At 45.9% G+C, this 19047-nt stretch overlaps 1 protein-coding gene across 2 annotated transcripts; it reads right to left on the bottom strand.

The window, feature by feature from the left end:
* Positions 1-386: 386 nt before the first annotated feature.
* On the bottom strand, positions 387-4406 carry LOC135372650 (uncharacterized). Of its 2 annotated transcripts, XM_064606156.1 has the most exons (5): positions 4323-4406; positions 3687-3745; positions 2123-2374; positions 639-779; positions 387-582 (listed from the first exon to the last, which is right to left on the bottom strand). In XM_064606156.1, coding segments are annotated over exons 1-5 (456 nt in total). In that variant the 5' UTR covers positions 4325-4406; the 3' UTR covers positions 387-580. The 2 variants fall into 2 exon arrangements, with proteins under 2 accessions (XP_064462226.1, XP_064462225.1); XM_064606155.1 differs by having other exon boundaries at positions 387-779.
* Between the last annotated feature and the right edge of the window lie 14641 nt (positions 4407-19047).

Below are 19047 nucleotides of genomic sequence, written 5' to 3'. Positions count from 1 at the left end.
GAAAGTGCCTCGGCGTGTCTGCTTTTTATAGCACTGTATGGGTAATTTCAACGACACTTGTAAAGTGAAATTTTCTCAGAAAAAGAAAGTTTGGCACGGGACATGGAAAGATGCAAATACGTGCATCACCTCGATGAAGGTATTTCCTGGAGCCAGAGGAGGGGGACACCGCGAACAAGGAAGAAGACAAAGACGACTCTTCCCGGTTCATCAGGCTCAAGGAAATGCTATCTTCATCACGATTATACCAGGTGACTTGCCTCGTGCTGCTTGCTTCCACGTTGTATATCTATTCAGTGGCTTCACACATCTCAGCAACAACTGCGAGAGATTCGTTCCCTTTTTTCGCTGTATTTCACTTAGGTTTAGCGACAGGGACGACCACAACTGGAACCACAACTTTTATTGCAGAGCTCAGGATTCTTGATACAATATTATACCCAGCGAAACAGCCTAAACTAGGTGACGATTATATTCGGGCTCAGTTGTGGTTGTCCTTGTGCAAACGGCTTCCAACTCTGTACAGCACGGCTGCGCTTCTAAGAGTCCCCTGAACTCGTTGCACGTACACTCGAAGCCGTTCTGACAAAATAGATCTTGTTTGGAAATTGTAAACCAGCTTGAAGGTGCTAACGTACATGGCGAAGGGGATATGATATCGGTGATGACTGTGGGCTCCTGGAAGGATAGCAAGGAGCCCGCGAAGAGTGCGTCTTTCATATCGGCGAGAGAGGTTCGAGTGAAATACATCAAGGTGCCGGAGAGGAGGGTGGAAATAGCTGAAACACAAGCGTTGGTATAGTTAGGAAAACCTAGAACATCGAGGTACACACTATACTCGTCGCATTAACTACAGTTTGATTAATTTTTCCTGCATAGCTCGCGTAAAGCCGTCACCATATCTCCAACGTCTTACAGCGTAATGCCGAGTCGTAATGCCGATGCAGGTTGCACTCCTGGCGGGGGAGTATCTGGGAGGAAAATCTCACAAGGGGACAAGTTCTTTGGTCGGGAGAGAACCGATGTCAAATCGTGGCAGAACACATGGAACTCTCACGGTGCCCGGCTCGGCTCCTGGCTTGAGATGTGGCGGCAAGTACGGCAACTACGCACGATGCTGAATAAAAACGAGTGCCATCAAGAAGGTACCTCAAGGATTCTATACGCGAAATTTCAATCCTGTTTGCGAACGTTGTGCATTTCTATCAGATTTTTAAGGTGTGGTGACCTCCACTAGTTTCGATGACGCGAGAAGCAACGTCATATGTTGCCCACAAATTGCAGTGATATCATGTTTTGGAAAGAGCGCTCGTCTCCTTCCAAGGAGGCCGTAGTCCGGGGAGAGTCACATAGCGTAGAAGTCACGTGGCGGTGATCCAAACATTGAAAGGGAGAAAAAATTGAAGGCATGTCTTCCCCTCCCTGTACTTTTTCGAAGGTCGGAGGATATGTCACGTGATAGAGGTGGGGCTCCACTAACGGAATTCAAAAAGAGCCTCCTCGGAAGACGCGAAGGTACGACGCGAAAGTAGGCGAACCTGGCTACTACTTTGCCAGGTGAGAGCCGGGCGATCTGCCGGAGCTAACGTGATGTCACAGCTCTCAAAAATAAATATTAGTTTGCTGTAACTTTCGCGAGACGTAGAGACAAAATAGTATGCATGAATGCTGAGTGAGACAAGAAGACTTTCAGTAACATAACTTTGGTCATACACTTAGTCCGTAGAGGCATTTAAGCAACACTTTCTATGCTCCTAAAAATAGATAGAGATTAACACAGTTGGGCAACCGCACTAGCGGGTCCTGCGCTGCCGCCAGGTTCTGGAATTCGGGAGCTGAGAGTATTTATAACGGGTCTGTTTTAGACAGACGACATCTCCAATTACGCACGTAAAACCTTGCAACCAACCAGAAGAATTCTTACACTTAGACGGTACAGACTCGTGACGAGTAGTAAGAGCCCGCGTTCTCGTATCTTTAAATGTCGAGCGTATTCTAATTGCCCTCACCGCGAATAACATGCGTAGGAAGGAAGGGTCACAAGATTCAGGAGATACCCATTTTTTCCGAGCCGTTACCACATAACAGAGCGATCGTGGCCTGAGAAGAAAACCCCTCTCACCTAAACCCGCGGCCCCCAGGATACAACAGGTGGCGACACAGCAACAGAAGACGTGGTAGGACATTTGGATGGTCACCGTATACGCCACAGCTGGCATGTACATGCTCACGTACATGGGCATTGTGCTGTCCGCGACACGCAGCAGACGAACGCTTCGATCCGTGCTTAGGGCGAGGCCAAGCAATAAGCCGAGTCCTGAGCTCAACAACACTTTGGGCACGCGGGACAACGGCCGCGATAGTTGGCAGGCACCTGCATGAGCGAAGAGAGGTCACATTTTAATTACGGTGCGATCGTGTCGACGAGAGAGTCGAACCGAAACCTAACCGGAAGACCGTTAACCGTTATTTTTCTTTCACCTGGAACTGAACTGAAACGAGACAGTCGGTGCCATTTTGGAGCTGACCCTGAAATGAACCGTTAAAAAATACGGGTACCCGACTCAATCAACGGTTCATACGGAACCAAGGACGTAACTTCGCATGTCATCCATGAACATAAAATGTACTTTTCCTCTTTCTTTCTTATTTTATTAGCTTCGTAGCCTTCGTTGCCGGAAATGCCATGCCGCTCAGGAATGCTCTGGATTTTCTGGAGTTGAGAAGTAACAACAGCAAACATGGTGATTTAAAACTGGTACGACTACAAATGTCTGACATACGCATGAATATATATAATGATTAGGGATCAACGACGGTTTTGGGTTGCATTCATTAAGATACATATATAATACACTACCAGCCTCAGCTATAGGGGTGTCCACCCTAACTGCAGAAGTGGTCGCTGACACATAGCGTGTGTGGGCTTACATAAGCCCCACACAAAGTAATGGGCCATCCACCCTCGTGCTGCTGGGAATGAAAATACATACCAATCTGGTTTTCTTTTCACATTTGAAATAAATGAGGTAGAAACAACCATACATACACCATATTTAAGAATCTCCGACGGGTCGAACATGGGTTCAATTCTGTTTGCACTTTCTTGCCCCGGGCTCTTTGTTCCACCGACGCTTCACTCTAACGGCGACATGAAAGCATGGCGACGCTCAGCGATAACACGATAACGGGATATTTTGCTTAAAGCCCCCCAGCTCATAATCACACCGTTCCAATCCAACGAAATAAAAAAGTGTAAAACCCCCCAGTGCTGGGGACGCTAAAATGAGTCAATACAACTACCAGGATTCAAGTGCCTAAATCCAGTGACTTTAATCCAATACAGTGAATTTCGTCAAGCAGGGGAGGAGCACCAATGCATCTCTTGCACCGCATTTTCCGTCACTCCCATGTGTGAACCATGTGGAAGGCAACGCTAGTGAGAGTCAGATACCTGAGTGAAAAACAGCATCGCTCCACTGATCTCCATAAAACTATGTAAAACGGAACCAATTAATTAGATCTCCAGGTGAGCTGATCTGAGAAACATTTCTGTAGCTAACTTGTGTTTGCATGAACACGCGTGGAACTACACCGTTGAAGCTGTATAACCAATGCCAGGGCAAGCGAACTCGAGAGTCCCAAGTACTGCATCTGATGTAACCTAGACTGCTGCACTCGCTTACCAACTGCAACCACGACCACGCACATGACCAACAGATTGAGCTGGTCTTGCTGAAGCACCCTGCAACGAACATAAATGTCACATATTGTCGACTGCACAAAATCTCCGAAAACGTGAGATATTTCCTCCAAACATGGGCACACATATGGGGCGAATAAATGGTCGTCAATGGTCCTCGCAAACGTAACATCGATCATCCACTCGATGGTGGATGGCACAGGTAGAACGAGGACTATAATGGCGCGCAACAAAATACTGGCGAAGGAACAATTGCGTTAAAAAAATAAAGACGGAATACGCTACGTAACATTCTTACTCAAGTAGTAGTAGCGACAGCGTCTGCTATATGATGGGGTAGAGTATCATCAATGGCGATGAACTCCAATCACCGTCACAATAAAGTTGTTCTGGTATTGTCATTCCATTAACTCGAATTAGCTCAGTCAGCACCTCCTATTTTTGTCTTGGTGTCTCCTGAGTTGTAGATGAGTGCGCAAAAACGTTTTATTAAATTTGTGAAATATTTTATGAGAGATCAAGGCATGAAGACAGGTACGGTTAAGAGCTACTCCTGTGTTAACACTACATGTAGTAAACTAATAAGTAATAACTAAATGTAATCCCATAAACTACTTACATGATGCATTCGAGAAATGTCCCTCAGATCAGGCAACAAAAGGAACGAAGCCACTATTTCATGCGCACGAATACACGTGAAATGGCGTCAACATCTTCTTTTACTACAAGCAGTTACAAGTGTATTTTCTCGTGGCAGGAACCTAAAACAACCCAGAGTGAACTAAACCATTGTATTTTTGTAGCTCGCCGTGAACACAATATGTGATCCTCAAAAAGGTTCCCAATATCGAAAGATCATTGAAAACATATATAAGAAATATTATAGATGACAGTTATATACAAAAATGTATCGGCTCCATAGCTCATATGACTAACGAGGAATATAATGACAGAAGAATGAAGCACGAAGCAAGATATATATTTAACACGTGACCTTTCGCGCTGAGCCTGCCCTTCTGCAGAAAAAAAATAATAATAAAATAAATAAAAGAAACAGCAGACATTGCTTATATAAGGAGTGCGATATCGGTGAGAGGAGGAACCAAAGAATAAGAGGATGATGTTTGTTCCGACAGTCAGTAAAATTGTGGTAAATATTTGACATTTGCTTAACCAATCTGATTAAGTGGTTGGTTGATAGATGCACAATAATGCAGTATGCTTCCTCAACACCTAAGCATTGTATAGTTATCAAAAAATGTTCAACCGCTACCGTCATTATCTTGGTGTTGTTCATCGGTTTTATAACATGTCACTATCCAACTTTTGGATGCAACAGTATTTTGGTCACGTCAGTCACATTAGCTGTAAGCAACTTCTATATAACCGTTTCTTTCTTATTCTTCTTTTTCAACAGACAAGCGCGGAAAACGGAAACGGAACAAGCGGTTTAGATTTGTTCCTACGGTCCTGGCGACAGATATCTATCCAATGTATACCCTACTCTTTTGTTGTTCGTGACATAATCCTTGTGTTGCTTCTCTGTTATTACTTTGTTCCTCCTCTTGCCGCTACTTTTCACTCCCACTCCTTATATAATCGTTGTTATACATGTTCTTTTTGTATGAAGAAGGGCAGACTGTGCCCGTAAGATTACGTATTAAATAGTTAGTCGCACATCGCGCTTGATCATCCACTCGTTATCATTTTTCTTGACGACGTTTCAACAAGCTGGACTGTGCATTGCTTCACCCTCTTGGCTATAACCAGGAAAAATATAACATTTCGTTTCTACTCATTTGTGAAATAAGCAAGTATGAAATATCGAGCAAAATGACAGCACTAAGATTATAGACTCACAGAGAGATGGTGTGCCGTAAAACATGCTGGATCATACAGGCCGCATAATGTGGTTCATTCCGCATGGACCCTCTTGGAAGTCCGTGCTTTTGCATTCATATACTTATTCCAAAGTAATAGAAACGAACAAAACTGCTCGAACAAGCCCGCGGTCTTGAGATCAGCAAGCCAATACGTTACCGCAGACATCGCTTCCAGCACCGTGTGCGATTGGATCGAAACCCCTGGTGAACCGCAGCCCTACCCTGCGACACGTGCAACATGTGGCCACACAAATAGGCTGACTTACATTACGTGCACATCTATTCCCAATTAGAGTCTGCGGCTTCTACCAATTCAAATAAAGCTGGTGTGTGCCGATATAACTAAAACTATAGATATTGTGGAGTGACGGACCGCACGACTGCGCCGTTATCTCGCCTGGAGAGGGCAAACTGGCAGTCTCTGCCGCCGAAGATTACTTAACTGGCTGCCGAAAAAGCACGGGAGGTTTTTGGCTGAGCAGTCCTTCGAAGAAACGTTCATTCTGCGCTGGTACCGTCTGGAAACAGTACATTAAGTTTCCCATGTGAAGTTTTCCATGTCAGTCATTAAAAGAGTGTTTGTTCACTTGTGCCTCTGTCTCTCGGTGCAGCGGTTTGCGTTGAAGGCTGGTTGAGCTCTACCTCGAATGGGATTTGGGGTGCGGAATCCCACAAAATGGTGCCCAACGTGGGGCCCAACCAGTGTCGCCGCGCACCGGGGTGCACAGACAGCGAGTGCAGTGACATTGTCTTGTTAGCACTTGTCGCTCGTGCCCTTCGCTCGCTGTCGCTTTTGCTGTTTTGTTCGTAGTTCTGGAGCGTGGGTCTGCTGGCCATGCCGCCCAGGAAGCCTCTCGAGCCCATCCACGCGGACGACCCGCCAGTAGCCCAGCCATCCTTGGAACTCCCGCTACGCCTGACCCTGACGGTACCGACATTCTCGAGCTACAGCGACGCCAAGACGGACGAAGATTTCTTGCGGACTTGGAGGCTTACCAGACAGCCGTTGGAGCAACCGACGGAACGTCCTGCGCCGGATACCACCCGCTGCATTGGTTAGCGCAGCTGCTGTATGGCGCCGGTCTCAACACGCATTTCCGTCTATGACTGAATTTAAGCAGCTGTTTCGGGAGGAATTTTTGCATCGGATACGTAATACGTATGCGTGAAGCACTCATGGGGCGGAATCCCCCAATACATACCCTACTGCTGTGTGCAAATGACTGCGAGAGCTGATTTAGATGAGTGTGGGCTAACGCATTCTACACCATGCAACGTAAGCTTTTCTCAGTAACCGAATCCACGGAGTAACCCTGTTAGAATTGACTGGCTACATTTTGGTGTACTTGTTAGGTTGACAGCGGGTGTATCTAGTTGAGGGTAGATCGTAATCTGCGTGTCAGCACGAGGGTTTACTTTCATTTAAAATACTCGTTGGTGGGTGGTCGACGTTTCTAGATTGGATTCACATGGAAGTCAATGCTGGGAATACGGAGAATGAAAGCCAAACCGATTTTTTCCTGAAAAGGCTGTCGCTAAAGATTACGTCTCTACGAAGAGTGATTTCAAATCGACAGTTCAAATTCCAAGCGAATAGTTATACGACCGAATCAAACACATTGACAACACATACATGTACAGCACATACGAGTATACGGCGCATATTCAGACGTATGTATACAGGACCTTTTTATCCTTTACGTAATGTTCGTAATTAAACGAGACCGACCTACACTCTAAATCTTTTCACACCTTTAAAGGTGTAACAGCGTGCATGGCGCACGCCTTTTTAGGTGTAATTTTGGTAACATCATAATGGAGCACGGTTTCGCACAATTTTTCTTTACTCGAGTGTTGTCTGTCCTGCAAAAATTCAGTCTTGCAACATCTCAACATTGTTCAACAGTATTGTAGACACTTGCGCGTGCTCGATTATCGATAGCGATGCATATATGCATTAGCTCGTACCTACGATATCCAAGACATAATGAAAGCAAGATTTGCACTGACACTTGATCTTTAGTAATGCTTTCCAAATTTTGTAAAATATCATCCTGGAGATGCAATCTTACGCAACCAGGTTGAATGTTCATAGCGCACACCTTTAAAGGTGTGAAAAAGTTTACAGTGTAGATACGGTTTTCACACGTTGGTTATGCGACCAGGTTGACATCCTGTCGGGAAACGTATCTAACTACTGAACGGCTAACTGCTAAGCTTCAGTCATTAACTGATTAGTTAAATTTTTCTGGAAAATGCGAGATAGCACATTTCAAACCACAAATTATTTAAGTATATCGTCTTTTTACAATATCGTGCGTGTACGAGCAGTACTTGGAGACATACATTGCTAAATTTTGCTTTGCCAATGAGCCAAAAGCACGTACTTCTTGAGCGCATAAGAACGACGGCCATTCGCGGCGAAGGGCCACGTGTTCTCTCCACGGAGATGATTGGAGTCGGCGGTGATCGGATAGCAATATACGCTTGCCGGCACAGATAAGCAGAAAGGTCGTCTCTGCGGTCCAGATATGCGTAGTTCTGGTTTTGGATCGTTTCCGTATCAAAAGTTGGAGATAGAAATCTTAAAGTACTTGCTCGTTGTATATATTTTTTTTTAAAAGAAGGCGTATCAAAAGAATGGTTGCCTCTAATTCTCCCGTTTCGCATCTTCACGAAAATCTCTAATTAAAAACTTTATTAATGAGCTTTAGGTAATCAGTCATGAAGTAGTTACATGCATTGTCCCACAGGATGTCCACCTTGTCGCTTCCCAAGCAGCAGGCCAATATTGGTCCAATATTGGACCAATATGGGCTGCCCATATCGGCAAGCCGATTTTGCGCCAATATTGCCAATATTTATGTGACAAAGCCAACGGGGAGTCCGTCTAATAATAAAGCATTATCCGATTTAAAGGAACTATGAAATTTTCCGAACCCCTATACTTTTTGTCGCTGGAAACTGTTCTTCCCCCCGAGAAACTAATATGCCACAAATTTTTCCAGACGAAATCGCTCCACCCTGTCAGAAGCGCGCGCTTGAAGGGTCGCTTCCGCGTTCCCCCTCTTCAGCGCACATTCCCTTGACGATGGTGGAACTGTACGGGCCGCACTTATGTGCCCCGTTACGTCACCGGTGTTGCGCAATGGCAAGTAATACTGCGAGCCCGCTTTGGCTGTCGCCTTCCAGTCGGACATAGACGGTCACAAGGTATCTGGTCGCGTGTGAGGGTTGAAGTTGAAGCATTGCGTTTTCTTGGTTGGAGACGTTCAGATAGCACGGTATAATGAACAGCTGTTTGTGTGTGAATCGTTTGCTGCTCTTGAGCTGGCAAGTATGACATGTGAGCTGTACTTTTTCATCGAATGTATTCGTCCTCTGCTCTGCGGCCGTTCACAAAAAGGAACTCAAGCACCTCCGTTGCTTTGAGAGTTTTGCTGACGACATACGTGGGCCTCTAGCGATTCACTGCAACGTGTATTGGTTGTATACCACGTTGTATACCACGACACCAACGTGGCACCAATGGTAAGCGTCTGGTGGTTGCTTGGCGTTGCAGTTATATTTACGTCAGTTGCGGTTATGTTTACGTGTTGGCAATCTGACAGCAAAGCAAGTGCGTTGTGAAGTGCGACTGTGATATTTGGAAGATGCTCCCTCTGTTGCTCGTTTTGTTTGCACGAGTTATCGTAAGAGACTGGGTAGTCTAATGTTTTTGTTTTACATTGTTTCAACTCGTGTTCTTCGTCATCATTACTGTTATTATTCAAAGCGCCTTCGCGCCTTCAGACGGTTCTCATTTACTCTGCATTTATTGTTCTACAGACAGGACCGGCTGGCTGTATTTCCTTCCGTCGAAGGACTTGTTGTTTTTCTAAGAATATGTTTCACGCAAGAATTTATTTATCACGTCACGTATTCTGTAGTCAATGTTGAGCACGTCGTAAATCTGAACATTTAGCATTGCCAACCACCATGCCTAGAGAAATTTGCTTAGAGAGAGTATTCTGCACATCGTATTTATTTCTGATAACTGTTTGTTGTTTAACAAATTCATTGTTCAACCAGGTTTCCAATACTGTGTAATACATCCATAACCCTAAGACTGAGGGACACAATCTAACGACACCAGTTCGCCTGCTTCATTGTCATCTTATATTATTGTGTTACATAAGCTTGAAATCACCAGTTGACGTAACTGGAAAGAAGCAAAAAACCCCAGTAGTCACGTAGAATGCCCTATATTTTGCAATTAAAAAAACGACAAGTAATGGGTACTATTTCAAGTAAACTGCTTCTTGGTCCTCTGACGGACATCTGCTTTCTTTGTGAAATAACTGTTCCATTTGCCACCGGGACAGAGTCCTCAGCTGTGCAGGCTCCTCCGAGGGTGTGGACACACTTTTATGCGCGTCAAGGACGAGGGCGTCAGGCTCACACAGCTGAAATGTCAACATTTACCTCAAATAGTACCATAACTAAGACCTAACATCTACATATACACATTATATGCTATACATGCATAATTTTTATTTTTAATAGAACACAGGATATGTTCTATTTTACACTGTCACACAGCTCACCTAACAACTGTATTGGCACCAGTTTTATCAGCAAATGAGGGCTGAAGTAGCTGCACAGCCTTGCAGGATGCCCAGAGCAAGTTGAATTGGTTGAACACAGCAGTACACCACTGGTATGATGATGGTTGGTAGGGTTATTTTTTGGTAATGTGAAACAAAGCGCAGAGTTGTAGCAGGAACAAAATCTCATGAGGACATAGTGCATCAAAGGTAGTTTCCTTTAACTTAGAGGTGACCTGTAGACCAGTTGCTGGGGTTGTTCTGGCTTGTTACCCTGGTGAAAGACTTCAGCTGCCTCACACATGGGCTGCCCTGCTTTGAGAGTATACAATACAATAACACAGTATACAACTCAAGTTCCGGTGAATGCAAATGATGTAATCCAACTGAGCAATGATTATAAGATAAGAAGTGTAAACAAGAAAATGTCCCCCTCAATATCATATTTGTGCACATGATAAAGCAAACTGCAAATCGAATAACAAAAAAAAAAGGTAAAAAGAACTTGTGAACAATATACAGAGCCTGAATGGTAGACAAGACACTGCATCAAAAAGGAATCTGGAAAGGGGGTGCACAGCATTTGTCTGCTCTGAATAGTGGATTACAATGATCATGCTGTCTCACCTAAGGGGTTTCAGGCTCCGCTGAGGAAGTCACCCGTAAATATGAAAGCAGATGAGTGAAGAGAAAAGAACGGATACTTATGTTCAACATATTACATAACTATTCTGTTAAAGTATGGTTTCTAAGATCATGCTAAACGCAGTGTACTTTTATCAACAGTGCACCACCTGAGTTTAAGGACTAGATTCGGTAACTTCTATTTTGTCTTTTTTTCTTTTACTCTCTCGTGTGCCGTAAGCGGCCGCAAGGAGTCACGCAGATTAGAATTAACCCATTTACGCAATTAAGAAATTTGTGATAGCATTTGGACCACACGGACTGAGAGGCCTTTGTTAGCCCCAATAACGAAAAATACTCAGTTTTGCGCCGTTTAGGTGGATGTTCTTTCCCCGATGTGGACAGGTATTGTGATGGTGCTACAGCTTCATTCAGACGACACTGAGCTCGTTATCCAGTACGTTGAAAGGATTCAGCATACCCTTCGTAAATTCAATCATGCCAGTGTCCGCTACAAACACGAGCAGTATATGGCACCGCATCGTCTTTCCACTCCGGCGGTGCGATTGCTTCGTGATATCAAAAGCTGTCCGTCTCGTCACTCGGAAGCATATGACATTGGAAGCCAGACGAATATTGACGTAAATTAGGGCAACCAACTATCCAACATCGTCTCGGCATGTCGACGAAAACCACAGGATACGGCTATGCGACTGCGATACACTGCGACCATCGCGCGGAAGCTGCCGTCATTGAGATTGGAGGACCGATGAACGCATACGCGGGATCCTACGGCGCATGCTCCTGGCAGGACCACGTCACGATGACGTGTAGCGAACCCAGCCGTGGTCCCGTCAAGTTGCTCGCTGTGTCTCAGCTCGGCAGCTCGCCAGGACGCGGCGCAAGCTGTCCTCCCTTCGCCGCTGCGTTTAAATTCGCTCCCGAGAATACTCCTCGCATGACGAAGGTAAAATTTTGGTTCTAGACTCGGAAAAAAGGTTTCCTTTCTGATGAAAACGACAAAAAAATCCACCACTGATATTACTTCTGTCTCCTTTTTGCTTTTTCATTTCTGCAGATGTCATAGATCCACGTTGCATACAATTACACAAAAAAAGGCATCGTCCCACGGAACTGCCAATGCAAAGCATCCCTCAGAAGCCTTCATTGGGATTGCAATAGTCTATACAAGGCATATCTAACCTGGTAGCGAAAACAAGCGAAAATACCCAATCAGACCCATCGGCAAGGCTACCATCATGAGGTGCGAGCGATCCTGGGTGTTGGTAGTAGAGGTACGATCGTACACAAAACAACTTTACAACATGGATGTGGCTTGTGTGCGTACTAATAGGTTATTCATAATTTCAATGTAGAAAAAACTTTCTGTTACCCCACTCGTGTACATATACCAAATCAGTACCACCCGAGTACATGTCCGTATCCTGCTCCTTTGCGCATGTGTCACAGTGGGCGTGTTTATCCATGCATCTCTGTCTCCGTGCCGTGTGTCCCTGCCTTGTAATACGGAGGCCGTACACATTTTGGATTAAACGGGAAGCGACGTTCATATCTCAGAGCTGGAGACCAAGACTAACACGTGCGAGCAGGTGCCTCCCCTGTTGCTGGCCTCGCGAAAAAAAAACTAAAAATAAAAAAAAATCATGGGACGAGCGGCCATGAAAGTGTTAGCGTTTGCAGGAATCAGCTGTGCACCAACGATGGCACGTCTTATTGCAATGGAGCTATAATGGCCACTCATTGAATAAATGCTAACGTCTAACCAGTACGTGGATCTGACAAAAATCCCACAGAACACAGTCAAGAATTTTTGGTGGTTTTTGACGGTCCGTCAGAATCGCTTGCGGGACCGCCAAGCGTGCCTGAAGGTCCACCAGGAGTGTTTGACGGTCCGACAAACATGCAGCGGTTCGACAGGCAGCTTTTTGACGGACTTTGAGAGCGAACTGGAGGACCGCCAGGATATGTTGGTGGTCCCTCAAACGTGCCTTCCGATCGGCTAGAATCCATCAGAAAAGTCTGGTGGTCCATCGTTGCGCTCCAGAATCCCCTCAGAATTCTCTGTCAGGACCTTGACATCCGGTTCAGAAACACAAACCGAACGACAACGAAACCTATGAACGTAAAACGCGCGTGCACGAGCTTGCGCTGGATCTAGAAATGAGTGTGGGCCACTCCTCCGAGGACGAAGCAGAAAAGGGGTGTACCGACACCGCACAAGTGGACAACGTACGACACCGCATCCGCCGCAATATGACATTGGTGCAACCCGCATCCCCACCTGTACATCCCGACGAGTACCCGCCTTCTGGTAGACATACCCGCACCCCGATGCCTACGTCGGTTTCAGTTATGCCCCATGATCGTCGCACCAAATAATTTATATATTTCTGCTTTTATGCAAATGCATACCCACACCTTCATTAGTGGGGCTGCGGAGCGCTGGTTCGGATATTTTCGTACACGGGAAAAATTAACGACGCGTTGCGAGCTTTATTAGAATGGTACACACTGGATATTTGTAGCATATATTGCATAGATATACATGCACTGCATATATGTGTGAAAGGTAATTGAATCGCACTCCATAAGACAGCAGAAGTATACACACATTTAACTTGCAAAACAAACACTACCTTGCAAAGAGCATGAAAAAGCCACAAATTGTCACTTGCTCTAGGAAGCACATTCAGACGTGTTTAAACATGTCAGTCGCAGAAGAACGGGTAGGTAATAAACCTCACAATTGAACCTCTGAATGCAATAAGGGGATAAATCGAATAATCCCAAACCGAGAAAAGGGGCCTGATCTGATTGTCCGTCCCATTGACACATGCATTTCCCGTTTCTTATTTTCCTGTAGCTGGCCAATAAATTGCAATACGATCCTAAATTTTCTTTGGCAGGTACATACTGGTATGTAGATGTCATCGCAACAAAAACAGTAAAAATTGAATAAATCGACTTATCCCCTTACTGCATACAGAGGTTCAATTGTCGTTGCAAATCTTCACGTCTGGCGAAGATGTCATGAAGCGTTTTTTCTGCATTCTATATAAACTGCACACCTTTAAGCAACTGAATCAATACAATGCTTTGTTTTTGCAGTGACTATCTAGCCACGCTCACGACACTTCTTACGACCCAAACTGTATACAGAAATGTATATGAAATTGCGACAAAGATGGTGACTCGGATGTCAAAACGACAACGTTATGTGCTTGGCTCAGTTTCATACATTTCTTTCTGTTCCAGTTAGGTTAGGAGCAGCAAAATATGGGCACAAACTAGTTCATTAGGGTTCCGAATGGTTTAAAACACACACTCTACTCCGCTCCTCAATACAATACACTACCCCTTGATTCGCCAAGCCCTTACAGGACAGACGCCAGTACAGAAAAAGCTCTCTATTACGGATACCCATGGGAGCAGGACCCTTGCGCACTGAAGGAAAGCTGTTCATACACGAGACGTATTGAAGAAAGAATATTAAAGCTTGTTGGGGAAAGACCCCAGCTGTACGCACACACTCTTAAAACAAGGGGAGTGTTGTAACTCTTTTTCGGGGAGTACACTGCCGCCACTTATATCACTCCCTTTGGAGTGTACAATTACCCTCCATTACCCTCGTTAAAGACTTCCCTTACTCCCTTCATAGGGGCTGAGGAGACTCCTTAACAAGGGTAATCGAGAGTAATTTTACACTCCAAAGGGAGTCATACATGTGGCGAAGGTGTACTCCCCACAAAGAAGTTGCAACACACTTTTTCTTAAGTGTGTAGTGGAGTGTTCCTCCAGGAAAAGTGTCCGTGATGGTAATTGCATTGTGAATTGAAAAGGCTCTATACTTAAAACAATACCAGCACCTTTTTTTTGTTCACTTCAACACTCTGACTCGTATACATCAGTCTGTCTCGTACGCGTTTGGTATTGTTGTAATAAGGCCACCATCTTCTTGTCCAATTGCGACCCACTGACCCACTATGTCATTGGCACTGTACAAACAAATGTCATTAACTGGTGGACACTCATAACGGAAAAGGTAGGTCGCTGAGGCAAAGTCTGCAGGTGATGTGATAAGGCGCTTGCACACAAAAACACCCGAGACACGTGTGCATCCATTGTGAAGTAGATGTGCCGGACCCTACAAAAATCACCGTTCGCTACCTTCACATACTGTGAACATGTTTTTGTGCACGTTTGTGCTCTGTGCTCTGTACAACTAGATTGCCCACACGTACCCTCAGGTAACATGTCAACCGTGGCACAAGCTCACACTTTTGAGAAAACAGCCTCTCAATATTGTTTGTTAAGGCGGTGCATCATAGCCGGCACTTCGTCGTCTACAGTCAAGGGATGGCGCAGCGAGCGAAATGGTTTGCGCAGTCACCGCTTCACAACATTATGGCGCTTGCTTGGATATGCAGTACCGCTGATGTAACGTCCTCTTTCTGTGTTATTTTCGTTTTCTCTTGGCGCGCGACGGGTCAAGCGAAATCTTGTGCAAACATATGACCGCTCGTGCTCACCCAAGTCCAATACTGTAAACACGCATATCGCGCTCGGCCAGACGGAACAATTAGTGGCGCGGCTTTTGAATGCGCACAGGCTGTCCAGCTGTCTCCTGAACTTCTTCGTCGATCTGCTGCTGTTCCGTGCTCTGTTGTTGTCGGGCGAAGGGTTAGTCACCAGTCGTTTCGTGTGATTTCTGCAATGCTTACGCATATAATAAACGAAATCTCTCGTAGCACAAAAAACCCTAGGTTGGACACGACGCGGTTGAAACAAGTTGGTGTCGGCATGTTATAGCCTACCGACATTACGCGGAAATTGCGAAACGAAACCGCAACCTGTTTTCTTTATTTCCTCTCACCCTGGGCTTACAAATTTCAGACCACGTTGTGGTGGTGCAAAAAGCTTCATTTACTTCCACAGTCAACGGAAATGAAATAAGACTGCAAAGAGGCTTGCTTAGAGATTCCCACATCCTTGGACATCAGTGGAGGAGGAGGCGGAGGAGAAAGGCAAAAGAGAAGACGAAAAGGGAAGAAAAGCAGGGTAGAGGACAAAAATATGTGTGCGTGGTCCATGCAGCTGCTTAGAACGTAAAGTGCGAATGGAGGTTTCCAGTTTGGTCGGGTATATAATTCGGGTCTGTTGTGCTCATCTTGGTCGTCACTAACCACGGCCCCACTCTTCGCCCAAAAAACAGATCAGCATTGTCCGCTGTACTTTATTGTACACTAAACGGTATGGACGTGTCTGAAATCTGCTCCAACCAGCTCCATCCACCGCCCGAAATTCCAAATGCTTAGAGTCTAGGGGACCGCACTTGATCCGCGCTCCTAACCACGTCATGGGACGAGGGGATTCCCAGTGCGGTTCAAATAACTATTGTAAAGTTGTCCCCCCTTCCCGTTGACATCCTACTGGATGAGTGCTAAAAGCGCTGTCATGTTTCCGGCATCCAGTGTAAAAGAAAAGATTTCACTGTATAACCTATCCAGCGCCACTATTTTTTTTTACAAGCATGATCCTTCCACATTTCTGTGGCTGCGACTGGGAATTCCAAGATAAGTAAGTTTCATCTAATATCCCCCGAGAAAATGAGCATCGTTGAACAAACAAACAAAATTTGGAGCTGGGCTACGCTGCCCGTGCTCGTGCTCCCGCGTCATGGTCAACGTCGGCCTCGTCGTCTTCCGGCCACGTGCAGCGGTATTGCATTTCCAGCGGTCAAATTGTTGTTGCTTGTGACGACACACTCGATGGGAGATGGCAGCACTGCGCTGCCCATTCTGAAGCGGCGTACTCCACGGATGACCATACCTGACAAAAACTCGTGTGCCGAGCCAACGGCTTAACATAGATGAAATCTTTTTGTTGGTATTGGTTCTTGATATGTTTTACTAGTGCGTGATCGAGCCCGATTTTCGATTTTGGGCGGCTCTATTTTGTAAGAGAGCGGAATCTCGAATATAGCTTTTCCCAAACCTTTCGACGACGATATAAAAATTTCTGAGTCTAAAACGCAAAATCTGCTTCGATCACGCACTAGATCTAAGCATCGTCTTTCATTTAAAAGCAGTTGCACGGAGATCAACCAAGTTTTCGCGGCGCTACGGGAATTGAAAAATGTATGGGGATTCCCATAGAGCGTCGGTGGTGATGCACCGCCTTAATCCCAAAGGAAATTGGGAAGCACCGAGAACACACGTGCCGCCTTTGAACACTGTGTTGCCCTCTATTAGTGAGCAACACCTCCCCAGCAATGGTGAAAGTGACACACCTCGAGGTAGGCTTGTTGTGACTGACACGACAAACAGGTCTGGAGAGGAAGTAGCATTTCAATGTGTCGAATGGTCCTAAAGCCAGAGCCGCACTAACTGCTCTCGCGCCGGTGGCGCGTAGCTTAAACCGAAGGCGCGGGACGAGAATTGGCAATGGTGCTGCCACATCACTCCCCCTCCCCCATGGAAAAGAAAAAAAAAAAACGTCAGAAGCCTGGGCGATAAGACGGCGTAGAATGGGGGCTCCAAGATACAATTTTGGGAGGAACGAGAGCAGGGGTAGTAGTCGTTGCGACGCCTTGCGGATGCGTGGGGGTGTCAGGGCCTAGGTCACCTGGCAGGGTGAAAGCAGGGAAGGGTAACGGTAATGGTAACGGAAACAGAAACGGTATATTACCGAAATTGGAGATGGTAACGATAACGGAAACGGAAACGCATACCACTGTTCTCCATTACCGGAAACAGAAACGGAAACGAATTTATCGTCCGGTATTAAATTCGGGTAATGGCTATTCCTGTTGTGCGATGACATTTGAGTGACTTTTCATTTTTTTGTTTTTGGTTCGATGACTCCATTCTATGTAATGCTCTAAATACTACACGAGAGCATGGAAAGAAAGCACAATATTGGATCTCGGGTGTGCATACGTCGCTTACGTCGTCCCAGTCCTCATAACTCCATGGCATCAACACATGACTATACTCCACCATAGCACGAGGATGACAGCCTACGATTTTCAGTTACTTATTTTGTACTTTTTTTTTTTTCATTTCACCGTGGCCATGGCAGTATTATTTACTACTGAGAGCGTCCGCTTATGAATGCGACATTGGATGAAGCGCCTATCTTGAGTTGCTGATCTCCGAGTGACTGAAGACTGATGACATGTTCCTACTTTTTCTTTTCTTTTTTTCTTTCTTTTTTTTTTTGAAGATGTGCGCATCCCAACGACGAAAAATTACTTGTGTAGTGTATACGTGTGACACCGAAGCATCCCTTGGGCAAAACAAGGTGCTGATAGAGCCGGACGGGCTGTCCTCCCGCAGCTCTGTAACAACCGTTCCATTACCGGAAACAGTAACGGAAACGTAACGGAAACGAAATTGAAAGGCCGGTATCAGAAACGGATAACGAAAACGAAAATATAGCAGTAACGAAAATGGAAACGGTAACCAAAATACGTCCGTTATCCTTCCCTGGGTGAAAGTGGCCAGTGACGACGCGTCGACGTGGGCCGGTTTGAGACGGTCGAGAGATACTGTGTGCGGCCGGCCCTGGATGGACAGCCGGTACCACTTAGGGTGCCGTTCCAGAACGAGGTAGGGGCCGTCATAGTGTTGTTGCAACGCGCGTCGGACGGAGTCGCGCCGAACGAAAACGTGCGTTGACGTCGCAAGATCCGGCGCGACAAACGTGTAGCTTCGAAGATGACGGCGGGTCGGGGAGGGCCGAAGTCGAGACATGGTCGCACGAAAATTCGCAAGAAAAGAAGACGCATCCGCAGATCGGGAGAAGCGGCAGGCTCGAAGAATTCGGATGGAAGCCGAAGTGGAGTGCCGTGCACAAGCTCCGCGCTGGAGGTACCCAGGTCTTGCTTGAACGCGGTGCGGATTCCGAGAAGGGCAGTTGGCAGGGCATCGAACCAGGATAAGCGGTCTTGAGCACACGAGAGAGCGACCTTCAGATGACGATGAAAACGTTCGACTAAGCCTTTGCTTGCGGATGGTAAGCGGTAGTTCGTATGCGATGTGTTCCCAGAAAGTGCAGGAGGTCCGCGAAGAGGTAGGATTCCAACTGTCGTCCACGGTCAGTAGAAATGGTTGCGTGCACGCCGAAGCGGGCTACCCAACCGTGGAGAAAGGCTCTTGCGACAGTCTCAGCTGTGATTTCGATGATGGGTATTGCTTCAGGTCATCGGGAGAAGCGATCGACGCACGTC

Source organism: Ornithodoros turicata, unplaced genomic scaffold (genome assembly GCF_037126465.1).
Source record: "Ornithodoros turicata isolate Travis unplaced genomic scaffold, ASM3712646v1 Chromosome16, whole genome shotgun sequence".
Classification (NCBI taxonomy): Eukaryota; Metazoa; Arthropoda; class Arachnida; order Ixodida; family Argasidae; genus Ornithodoros; species Ornithodoros turicata.
This window is presented reverse-complemented; position numbering and strand designations above follow the sequence as displayed.

What these genes read in the sequence shown, in the direction of transcription:
- LOC135372650 (XM_064606155.1), bottom strand. An exon ending in CGTGGTCGTGGTTGCAGTTG is followed by an intron (nt 2,375 to 3,686) that starts GTAAGCGAGTGC and finishes TCGCTCATGCAG; the next exon opens with GTGCCTGCCAACTATCGCGG. An exon ending in CCTGGGGGCCGCGGGTTTAG is followed by an intron (nt 780 to 2,122) that starts GTGAGAGGGGTT and finishes CTTGTGTTTCAG; the next exon opens with CTATTTCCACCCTCCTCTCC.